The sequence below is a fragment of the Citrus clementina genome, unplaced genomic scaffold (genome assembly GCF_000493195.1).
Source record: "Citrus clementina cultivar Clemenules unplaced genomic scaffold, Citrus_clementina_v1.0 scaffold_3, whole genome shotgun sequence".
NCBI classification, from domain to species: domain Eukaryota; kingdom Viridiplantae; phylum Streptophyta; class Magnoliopsida; order Sapindales; family Rutaceae; genus Citrus; species Citrus x clementina.
In genome coordinates, this window is record NW_006262339.1 from 43439860 (window position 1) to 43451389 (window position 11530).

The window sequence follows — 11530 nt, forward strand, 5'->3', positions numbered from 1 at the left end:
GGGGCACTGCTTCGACATCAAGGAGAAGATAACAACAATCTTTCACAAAAAAATGTATTGCTTAACAAGCTCCACTTTGGTTTGCTAACAGGAGCCGACACATTCAAACAAGAAACAGAACTATATTAATCTTATAGCTTTTGTAACGCGACCCTATTCAAGTAAATGAACAATCTCAGTACAAAACAGCCACATCTGAATTCAAAACCCGGAAACCCTAACAAGCCTGCGTCGAATGCAATTCTTGGACAACTTAACACAATTAGGTACACAAACACCAACAGACATTGTACAAGAAACTATACTAGAATTTATAAAAGGAGAATCACCTGCTTTTCAATATTATTAAGCTCTTCCTGAAGCTTGGCTTTCTTGCTTAGAAGTGAAGCCATTACAGCAGAAGCGCTCGCCGCTGAGGCTCGCTGCCCTAAATTTTACACATAAGTTAAAAAAAAAAAATTGAAATTAAAACTATTTGAGTCATTGAATGGGATCTTGATCCTTCTTTGTTTTCTGAAGGAAATTAAAAAAAAGGGTTATTTAACCAAGGTACCTTCAGGATCCATCTTTCTTTCGCGGGAAACTTTTAAAGATTAGTGATCTTAGAATTTTGAATCCTAAAACCCTAATCACGCTTAGGACACGATTTGTTGTTTCTGAATTAAGCCCCTTTTATACGTTGTCTGCGAGTAACTCCGCGTTCTTACTGAGAATGGTTGACGTTTCTACGATTGTTTTAACTGCATAAATGTAACATGCCGAATCATTATGTGCCACGTCATGATACAGCAACAGTCTCCTAGCATTTGGGCTTGGGGCGCCCGCCCATTATAGTAGGCCCATTGTTCTATCTATTGAGCGAGGTTTTAAAGGAAATTCCACCTATTGGATTACAAAAGAATCACCTAAAAATTCATATTAAACAAATGCTTTTTTTTTTTTTCACTTTTACCACCTAGCCTCTTAATATTTTTTTTCTATAATTCAAAATTACATTGCTGTCATTAAAATGATTTAAAAAGGAAAAAAAAGTATTGAGTTCTTTTATAATTATACTTGTGTTGTCATTGTAATGTGATATGTTTGTCTAAAGGTAGGTAAATTTTTGTACGTTATAAACATAGTAATAAAATATGAACGATTAAAATGTAATGTCAGGTGCGTAATAGAGAATAAAAATAAGGCAATTGGTAAGTTAAAACTAGTGTAAGTTACACTTGATTTACAAACATGTAAAAATTGTAATATGCAATAGAACTTGCATGATTTTTGTATAGGGTGTTAGCAGGCTGCAGGACCCCAGAAATAAAATTGGGAATTAACTATTAAGTGAGAAAATTTTGTAATATTAGGGACCTATGAGCAGGGGTGGAGGGTGCTAAGGGCATGACCCCCCACCAATAATTCTTTTTTAAAGTTTTAAATAAAAGTAAAAAAAATATTAAATAAACATACAATGTTGGCCCCGGTAGAAATATTTTGTACATACTATTACTAACATGAGATAATTTTATAATAAATAAAAAGCCTTACAATTTACAAGAAAAGTCTAACATAGCCCAATAGAGATAGCGTTCTTTTTACGATTAATCAATTTGATCATCAACGTCTACTAATTGGTTAGCCAACTGTTGCGGCAAGAACAAATTGTTGCAGCAAAAACTCGTCACAAATCGCACTTCACTTGGAATTTAGGTGAGTTCAACACCTTCTCTTAAAATTTATTAAGGATGGAAAGAATTGATGAAGGAGATAGATGTTATGGTAGTCGGTAGTTGTCTTGTCTACAGTCCTGATAGGCAGTTGAATGAAATACTGAAATTGTCAATTAGGGTGAATGTTGTTGCCGAGTTGCTTGACGATATTCCTGAAATTTAATCATTATCTAACATCTTTTAATTTGTATTTTATGTACTGCTTTCAACAATTGGAGATTTTTTTCTATTGAATTAAAATCAAGTTTGTCTAGTTTCTTGGAGTTTAATCAATCTCTGTTGCAATAATTTCTTTCTTTTTGCTTTTTTAGAAACCTGTATGCTATGATCAATGGCTTAAAGATCTAAGCATCAATGATTATATTTGAATTTTTCCTGGCACTGATGCTTGACACTTATTCTATAACTTAGCTTATTGACATTTGGTTTGGTTCACAAGTAATGACTAATGAGTTTGATCATGTCATTGCCATTCAGGTCAGAAATCATTTGGACAATCTCTTTACAGAAAGTACTCCATATTTTACTCAATATCAGTTCAGTATATGGTATGTTCAATTTATTTCTTACTTGATTTCTTTATGGTTCAAATATCTATTGCTTTAGATTGTCAATTATTCTGTCCAATATGCTTCTCTTGATTAGTAACTTGCATCTCACAAATTCCTTGTTGATTGAATTCCAGGGGTAGGGAGGATATAGATGGGAAAATCATCTAAAATTGATCAATATTTCAAAAGGAATACATTAAAAGAAAGTTCTAATCCACTAGTTTCTGAAAATTAACCAATTTCACATGTCAATTCTCCAAATTCTGAAAACCAACTTTCAAAATCTCCAAGAATTGAGACAAGTAAAGTTTATACTCAACTTTTGAAGCGTGATCCATGATTGCGCCGCCAGATTTGGGATTATGATGTCAATCAACAAGATGAAATTCGAAGAGCATATATTATGTCGGATCCATACCAACCAAGACTTCCAGAGTATCCAAAATCTGGATCAAAAAAGCAACCTCGTCAATTTCAATCTCTATGGTTTGATTCTTTTCCTTCTTGGTTAGAGTATTCACCTACAAAAGATGCAGTCTTTTGTCTACCATATTATCTATTTAATGCACCATTTGCACAGCCTAAGCATACTGTTTTCACTGTTGAAGGATTTAATTCTTGGAAGAAGGTTAGAGATGGAAAAAATTGTGCATTCCTTAATCATGTGGGAAAGGATCCTAACTCAACTCATAAAAATGCTGAAAGATCATGTGAGGATTTGATGAGACAATCTCGACTTCTAATGCAGGTACTTAATCGATACTCTTCCTAAGAAATTGCAAATAATATATTGCGATTAAAAACCACAATTGAAGCGATTAGATATCTTGCTTCTCAAGGTTTTGCTTTTAGAGGTCATGATGAAAGTGAAAAGTCATCAAACCGTAGAAATTTTATTCAATTACTCAAAGCATTTGGTTCCAATAATGAAAAGGTAGCAGAAGTGATACTACATAAAGCACCAAAGTTTGCCTCATATACATCACCGGATATCCAAAATGAAATTTTACATGTCTTTTCAATGAGAGTGAAAAAAGACAATTCATGAAGAAATATGAGATGTCAAGTTTTGCTTAATTGTGGATGAATCACGTGATGAATAAAAAAAAGAACAAATGGCAATAGTTTTAAGATTTATTGACAATAATGGTTTTCTTCAAGAACGTTTTTTTGGTCTTGCTCATGTCTCAAACACTTTTGCAGCAACCTTGAAAGATGGAATATACTCTGTATTGTCTCATCACAATTTGAATATTCAAAATATTCGTGGGCAAGGATACGATGGTGCAAGCAACATGCGAGGTGAATGGAAAAGCTTACAAGCTTTGATTTTAAAAGATTGTCTTTATGCTTATTACATTTATTGTTTAGCTCATCAACTACAGTTGGCTTTAGTTGCAGTATCTCATGAGGTTGTTCATGTTCATCATTTCTTTACTAAATTGACTTCTATTGCAAATATTGTTGAGGCTTCTTGCAAGCGTCATGATGAACTCAAGCGTGCTCAGGCTGCTGATATTGAGTATATGATCTCCATTGATGAGCTTGAGAGTGAAAGAGGGCTTAATTATATTGATACTTTACCAAGGCCTGGAGATACTCGTTGGAGTTCTCACTTTAGATCAGTCTCTAACTTAATAAAAATGTTCAGTGCTACATGTTCAGTTTTACTTAATATCATTGAAGATGGGACAATTGCTTTTCAACAGGGAGATGTTGATGCTGCATATGAGGTAATGACAACTTTTGAGTTTGTTTTTATCTTGCATATGATGAAAGAAATTATGGCAATTACTTATATACTTTGCCAAGCTTTGCAATCTAAGTCTTAAGATATTTTACATGTCATGCATCTGGTTTCATCAACTAAAGCACTTATTTAGAAATTGAGAGATAATGGGTGGAATACTTTACTTGATCAAGTGAAAGTATTTTTTGAAACAAGAAATATAGATGTCACAGAAATGGATGCTTCTTATGTTGCAAGACAAGGTCGAGCCCGTCATCAAGAAGATACTTTTACTGTTGCTGACCATTACAGGGTAAATATTTTTTATGCTGCTATATATTGCCAATTACAAGAACTGAATAGTCAATTTAATGAACATGCAGTAAATTTGCTTATTCTTAGTTCAACACTTGATCCTTGTGAATGTAGAAAGTCTTTTAGAATTGATGATATTTGTCAGTTAGTTGAGAGGTTTTATCCAGCAGACTTTACAGATGCTGAGAAAATAAATTTGAAAAATCAGCTTGAGCATTATGAGTATGGTGTAGTCCAACATGCAGAGTTTAAAAATTTATTAACGATTTGTGACTTGAGTCAATGGTTGGTCAGTACAAGGAAAGCAAAAACATTTCCTCTTATCTATAAAATAATTGTTCTTGTGCTAACTCTTCCAGTGTTAACTGCAACTTCAGAACGGTCATTTTCAGCTATGCGTATAGTCAAGACTCAAGACAAGACTTCGCAACAGAATGGAGGATGAATTTCTTACAGACTCTTTGATTATGTACATTAAAAGGGAAATTGCTGAAAAAATAAGCATTAAATCAATAATCAATGAGTTTCGAGATATAAAAGAACATCGAGTTCGTTTTTTATGTTGGGGATCCTGATTTTGATAGCGATTTTGTATGGGAGGGGACTCTTTTGGTTTGTAATTGTTTTTCTTTTTATATTAAAATACAATCTTTTAATTAATTATTTACATTAAATAATTGCCTTGTATTTTTTTTAATACTTTTATTTGCTATTTAATTTTATCCTTTAAGAATTCCAAAATGTATAGATTTGCCCCCATGGAGATCTGGCTTGAGCTCCGCCCCTGCCTATGAGAAAAGTAAAAACGGGGACATCATTTGAATAGTTGGAAAGGTTGGCTTTGGTAAAAAAACATAGTAGAAACAAAAATACGCGGCGGCTAGAAAACGTCCTCATACACACGTGACGTGTCGCATGAAGCCCACGTGACCCGCACGTGCAACGGAGGAAGCGCGGAATGGTGGGACCTGATAAAACACTGGACGGTCGTGATTGAGGTCTAGGTCAACATCTCTGTCCGAATTAACAAAAAGAACTGAATCTTGAAACTCTGAACTCCGCAGCAGAGAAGCATAGATAAAAAGTTAATTAAAACTCAAACAAACAAAGAATTGCTCGTCGACGTTCAGCCACCGATAAAATCGTAAAAAGCAAAAGTAAGCGTTGATACTACGCACCGCCCCCCCCTTTTTTTCCTTTACTTTTTTTAAAAAAAAATTTAATAATCAATTCATTCTTTGTCTCATTCAATCTCGGCGCTGGAGTCATCATTGTTCCAAGAAATATATACACAAACACACAAAAATAAAAAGCCATCCGTTGCGTTGCCATTCGCAGAGAGAGAGAGAGAGACCCCACGCTGTCCTCCCCACACAAATACACAGTTCGAATCTTCCCCATTCCACCATTTGCATTTTTCTTTAAAAATCTTCTTTTTTTTTTTTAATTATTAGGCCACTTCTTTTAGTTTTATTCTGTGCGCAAAACATTTTCGTTCTCTTTCATTGTTTATTTACTTGCTCTGGTGATCTGCGTTTTGTTGCTGCTGCCGCCATGTCTTTCAGAGGACTAAGTCGAGTAAGTCTCTTCAGATTTTATCCGTTCTATTGTTAGCTTTGTTTCTTTGAAATTTATTGTTTTTTTTTTCTAATAGCTTATGTAACTTGCTTGCTGGGGCTTGCTTTTTTAACTCGTTGACTACAAAAAGTTCCAGATTTAAATCTAAGGCCGAGCTAGAATTAACCATATTATTTAAATCTGAAGGTCTTTTTAATCTTGGGTTTAGACTTATGTCAAGCTGAGCGTTTCTGCTCTGTTTGTCGCTGATAGATTCTGTAGATAGCCTGAACTATTGATTTTGATATGATTTAGACTAGAAAGAGAGTGGGGAAAGTTAGTATGAGGCCAGAGGGTATGCTTGGGAAATTTAAATCTGCGGCTATTGTAAAATGGAATCACTGGTTGTCAAGTACAAGCGGGTCGGCAGCTGCTAAGAATTAGCTGTCTCGTACTTTTACCTGTTGGTAACGTTATTAGGGAGCTTGTTAAACCATATGCTATCGTCTGTCAAAAGATGAAGGAAATGTTAGTGATGCAGATACTCTTCCGAGTTTTGTTGGAATTGAATTTGAAGTTTTAACTATTCACTGGCAAAACCTTTTATGCAATTGGCTTTTCGACTTTTCAGCCAAATGCCACTTCTGGCATGGGCGTTGCTGATCACAGCAAAAATGCATTCACGGAATTGCAAAGGAAGAAGGTTCACCGTTACGTGATTTTTAAGATTGATGAGAAGAAAAAGGAGGTTGTGGTTGAGAAGACTGGTGGCCCCGCTGAGAGCTACGAGGATTTCGCTGCTGCTTTGCCTGAGAATGATTGTCGATATGCTGTATATGACTTTGACTATGTGACTTCTGAGAATTGTCAGAAGAGCAAGATATTCTTCATTGCATGGTTAGTTCTTGCCTTCAAATTCGTAAACATTTCTCAATTTGATTGATTTTGTTACTTGTTGATCAGATAATATATCCTCGCTTGCCAAATGTGACAAACAACATCATGAAAATCCATCAACTGGAGAACTGATGCCTAATGATGCATTTCTTATACCTTCGTAATTCTTGCAGTATTGTTCTAGCTTTATAAAACTTCTTCATTAGGATCTCATTCTTAAACTATTTACCTCTCTCTAATCAGGTCCCCTTCAACCTCTAGAATCCGTGCCAAGATGCTGTATGCCACATCTAAAGACAGATTTCGACGGGAGCTGGATGGTATCCACTATGAGATTCAGGCTACTGATCCTACAGAGATGGATCTTGAAGAGCTTAGAAACCGTGCAAACTGAAGAGTCTGCAGTTTTGCAGTTTCTTCCTTCCATGAAAAAAAAAATCAGCAAGGGGTTCTGCCAACTGTTGCTCCTTGCTTCATTAATCTATATGCAAAAATCTATGCGTAATCTTCGAATAACTGGCAATGTGGGAAGACTGATTGGGCTGAGGTTATCTTGTTGCGGTGAAATTAGCTTCCCAGTGGTTTATTGCTACTCTGATGAATATAAGTTTGTTTGTTGGGTATTTGGAAATTCTGGAACATATTGTCGTAACATTGATCTCTAATTCATATTCGCTGTCCTTGTGCTTCCTCCTTGATTTTATTTTCTATAATGTGAAAGTGGACCAGAGAAGATTTCAAATGAAGGGATCACATTCTCAGAAATAGAACTACTGCGCGTTAAAAGCTAACTCTTCTATTGCTTTTAAATGCAGAACTAGCAAAAGAATTTGTTTGGGAAAACGATTACTGTGATGCTAATTTGTTCCTAATGACCAAAAAAAAAAAAAAAAATTGTTCCGTAAGACTAAAACAACAGGCGGTTCTTGTTATGTGTTCGCTTGTCTTATGCTACCTCTGCCCCATTTTGATCATTGTTCCACCTCCTCCTCGCACAAAGATTTCTCCTTTCAGGCACCAAGAAAGTGAACATCTTGCCCAAAAGGTTGAATATACCCAATGCTACTAAATGAATTCCTTAACGCTTGTTCTCATAGGATACACCGAGCCTTGTCCTGGTTCTCAGCCAGATACAAGAACTCAAATGCACCCACTATTGCCCTGAGATTCCCATATGCTGCTGATATGCTGTAGTGAATAGAACTAAACCTAGATGGGAAATTGCAGCTGCACTCAGCTGAGGTGGCATAAGGTCCATAATTTGCAAGGGGGGTAAAGAAAAATCGATGAGTCCAACACCACAAACCCAGACAAGTGTTTCCCATCATCAGTCCACTAATGTCTAATGGTAAGGAATTGCCAGCACGAAACGGTAACCATCAATTGGATGCCAAATTGCAGAGAAGTTATCATTTTGAAGAGCGGAGCCCATGAGATCAAAAAGATAAGCTCAAATGCATAAGCTGCAGCCTTTATTCAATTACTTGTGATAGATAGAAAGTAGAACACTAGAACTCTTTAATGTCAACTGGAGATATACATTAGGCTGAAATCTTCACGTGATCTTGCAAAAGTGAACTAACATCCATGACCCAACTACCCTATACAACTTTCCCTAAAAAATGTGGTCGACGAAAGGAAATTAACAGTAAGTCAAAAAGTAACAAAAGTTCTTGTGAAATTTCTCACCTACTGGAACTTCAGAAACTAGCAGAGGAATGGATTAATCTTCTTAGCCCTCAAAAGCGGACGCTGAATTTTTGATTCACCAACAAACTCAGTAGATATTTTCAAACTTCAGATCATTTATATGGGGCAAAAAATCAACAGAAAAGATAGGTCAACACTGAAAGCTTTTGAAAAGCCATAGATCATTGGACCAGCAAGTAAAGGCCAAAGGGGAACAACTATCTATACTTACTTGAAAATAGTTTTAGCAGGACGTTACAGGTTTCAGATATATATTTTTTAAAATAACAATAAAAGAAAAAAGAAAAGAAACACAACATGAGACCTTCTCAAAAGTCGGAAAAAAAAAAAAAAAAAGCTTCTACAACATCACAGAAAAAACTGTTTATTCGCGCTAAACTGGAACTGTCCTACTGTTGTTACTCGATGGATCGCGTTCCATGTCTTGTGCCCCCTCATCCTGATTCTCTCCTGACATCTCCTCCAGAGATTTTCCTTTTGATTCTGGTACCAAGAAAGTGAACAACAGACCCAACAAGTTAACAACCCCCAGCACGATGAGCGAATTCTTCACACCAATACCCGGAGGATACCCTGCATCTGTCTTGGTCTTGTCCTTACTCTGAGCCAAATACAAGAACCCAAATGCACCCACAATAGCGCCAAGCTTACCAGATGCTGCTGATATGCCGTGACAAGTAGACCTCAATCTGGCGGGGAAAATTTCAGCTGGCACAACAAACGTTGTAGCATTAGGTCCAAAATTTGCAAAGAAGAAGGTTAATGAGTAAATAATCACGAATCCGAGTCTGTTCGACTTGTGAGTCCAGTGGTCATAAGGAATAGCCAATGCAAACATAAACACTGTCATGAAGAAGAAACCCATCATCTGGATAGCAAATCTTCCGATCTTATCAATGAAAGCCACCGTGAACCAATAGCCTGGAACAGTGCTGCAAAGAGCAATAAGGGTCTGTGCCCTTGCAATTTTGTACACTTCTTGAATGGCATTCATAGTCTTTGCCGAAGGAATCCATCCAACTGCGCTGAAGATGTCCTTTTGGAACAGATTTTGACTGTAAAATGCAATGTCAAGCAAGAACCATGTGCTTGTTGTTCCGAGCAAGTGCAATCCATGACGACGCAGAAACTCCTTGGAGAACAAACCGTATCCATTGCCTTTATCCCGATCCAGTTCCTGAATCTTCTGTTCCTCTGCCTCAAGCTCCACCTGTAAAACCTTAGACATATCGGATGCAGCTTGCTTTGCGTTCTTAGCAACAAGGGCGGTGTAACGAGCAGTCTCCGGCATCTTCATCCTCCAGTAGTAGGTAAGTGCAGCCGGAAGTGCTCCAACCATTACGATTATACGCCAAAGGTAGTCGGCTTGAGGGGCGGTTGAAGCAATAGGATCGTCCTCATAAGCTGGAGCCTTAAACGCAGCATTGAATGCAGAAGAGACAATAAGTGCAAATATACCACCAGCTAAGATTCCAAAGCCCTGCATTGCAAATACAGCGGCAATGAAAGCGCCACGAGTCTTCTTGTTAGCATATTCAGACATGATAGTGGCGGAAAGTGGGTAGTCACCACCAATGCCGAACCCAAGCCAGAAACGAAAGAAGCAGAGAGTTGCCATGACACCTTTGGGACTGTTCCCGAAGGAAAGACCCGAGGCAATTGAGCATATGACCATGAGCATAAGAGTCATCCCATAGACTTTCTTTCTACCCAACTTATCACCAAGCCAGCCAAAGAAAAGCTGTCCTGCCAAGGTTCCACAGAACGCTACACCATTAACAGCTGCTGATACATTGGGAGGCAATGATCCAGGCTTTTCAGCACCATCAACATGGTAGTATATGCGGCCAAGCAATTTGGTCACAAGGGATATGCAGAATAAATCGTATGCATCGGTGAAGAAGCCCATTCCAGCAACAATGATTGCCGTGAAATGATACCATTGCGTTTTTGCTACATCAAGTGCATTCAGCACCTCTAATTGTCCTTTGCCCATTGCTAGTCACCAAAACTGTAAAATTTCCTTCCTCTGCTCTCGCTCTCTCTCTCTCCCTCTTTCTATCTGAAATTATAGAAAACAGTGAGAACATGCAACAACTACCAGATTATCAAAAAATTAATTTGACCCAATCAAGTTGAAAAGTCCACGTTGTTGGCAAAGAGCAGTTGCTTACTATCTGGCTGAATTACACAATTTACCCCAAATTCTTTTTAAGACTCTTGAACAAGTACTAATGCAACATCAATTTATGAAAAAGCAGGAAAGAAAGCTTAATAATATATGGTAAAAACAAAACAAAACAAAACAAAACCTCTGTTGATGGGTACAACTGTTCCACTTAATTCTTACCCTCTGTTGAAAATTTTGAGGGATATTATTAACAAAGAAACAGGTACATAGATCTTATAAATCTAATAATAAAAGAATTTTCTGCTGCTGCTTTTTGGACTTCGGAGCACAACCATTTTGACTCATTAAAAAAATAATCATCATTAGCAAAAGCCCAAAACCCCCCATGGCTACAGGAAAAATCTAGAAAAGGACAAAAGAAGAAGCTTTACTGTAAGATTAAAATCTTAGTTTGGATTAAATGGTTTGTTTCTCTCACGGGATAAACACAGAGATTTAAAAAACAAAAAGAAAAAAAGAACTGGGCTCATACTTCATTTCATAGAAATTAAGCGCGTATAATTTACAACCATTCGTAATTAATTACCAAACAGATTAATAAGAAGAAGTTACATACAACATACAACCTATTAGAAATTTTTATGAATGTAGATAGAGATTCATTTGCATCTGTAATCAAGAGACGAACTGTATGTGTTTATTAATACACGCGTGATCAATAGAACAGAGTATAAAAATGGCCAAAATATATATATATATATATATATATATATAGGACTGCTAAACTAATGAATAATATAATGGAAAATGGCATTAAATGCAGTGTGTGTATTCGTGGAGATCCAATAATTAAGGATGCAATAATTATAAATAAAAATTCAACGTTACTCTGACTCATGGCGATAATAATACCGGAAACAGATGC

General features: G+C 36.5%; 4 protein-coding genes across 4 annotated transcripts in view; 2 read left to right on the forward strand and 2 right to left on the reverse strand.

Annotated features, from left to right (window-relative positions):
- Positions 1 to 692, reverse strand: part of LOC18046776 (chromatin modification-related protein MEAF6) — a 3951-nt gene extending 3259 nt beyond the window's left edge. The window contains exons 1-2 of the mRNA XM_024188281.1: positions 554 to 692; positions 330 to 427 (exon numbers count right to left, since the gene is read on the reverse strand). Of these exons, the coding sequence (XP_024044049.1) occupies positions 330 to 427; positions 554 to 566 (111 nt within the window). The 5' untranslated portion in view covers positions 567 to 692. The remainder of the gene's footprint in view (positions 1 to 329; positions 428 to 553) is intronic.
- A 1977-nt stretch (positions 693 to 2669) lies between these two features.
- On the forward strand, positions 2670 to 4755 carry LOC18046778. Its single transcript, XM_006443784.2, has 3 exons — positions 2670 to 3014; positions 3652 to 3999; positions 4150 to 4755. The coding sequence occupies exons 1-3, from the start codon at positions 2670 to 2672 to the stop codon at positions 4753 to 4755; spliced, it is 1299 nt and encodes a 432-aa protein (XP_006443847.2).
- A 655-nt stretch (positions 4756 to 5410) lies between these two features.
- Positions 5411 to 7510, forward strand: LOC18046779 (actin-depolymerizing factor). The gene is made up of 3 exons (XM_006443785.2): positions 5411 to 5888; positions 6499 to 6764; positions 7008 to 7510. Exons 1-3 carry the CDS (start codon positions 5865 to 5867, stop codon positions 7156 to 7158), a joined length of 441 nt encoding a protein of 146 aa, XP_006443848.1. The 5' UTR covers positions 5411 to 5864; the 3' UTR covers positions 7159 to 7510.
- Positions 7511 to 8681: 1171 nt separating this feature from the next.
- Positions 8682 to 11530, reverse strand: part of LOC18046780 (inorganic phosphate transporter 1-4) — a 3598-nt gene continuing 749 nt past the window's right edge. The window contains exon 2 of the mRNA XM_006443786.2: positions 8682 to 10536. Coding sequence (XP_006443849.1) covers positions 8848 to 10470 — 1623 coding nt within the window. The 5' untranslated portion in view covers positions 10471 to 10536 and the 3' untranslated portion in view covers positions 8682 to 8847. The remainder of the gene's footprint in view (positions 10537 to 11530) is intronic.

Bases quoted from the DNA above. Each gene is read 5' to 3' on its own strand.
- LOC18046778 (XM_006443784.2), top strand. From the start codon at position 2,670: ATGTCGGATCCATACCAACCAAGACTTCCAGAGTATCCAAAATCTGGA. The intron at 3,015-3,651 runs GTACTTAATCGA...CATCAACTACAG, and splicing joins AATCTCGACTTCTAATGCAG to TTGGCTTTAGTTGCAGTATC. The intron at 4,000-4,149 runs GTAATGACAACT...GCACTTATTTAG, and splicing joins ATGTTGATGCTGCATATGAG to AAATTGAGAGATAATGGGTG.
- LOC18046779 (XM_006443785.2), top strand. From the start codon at position 5,865: ATGTCTTTCAGAGGACTAAGTCGA. The intron at 5,889-6,498 runs GTAAGTCTCTTC...TCGACTTTTCAG, and splicing joins CTTTCAGAGGACTAAGTCGA to CCAAATGCCACTTCTGGCAT. The intron at 6,765-7,007 runs GTTAGTTCTTGC...CTCTCTAATCAG, and splicing joins AAGATATTCTTCATTGCATG to GTCCCCTTCAACCTCTAGAA.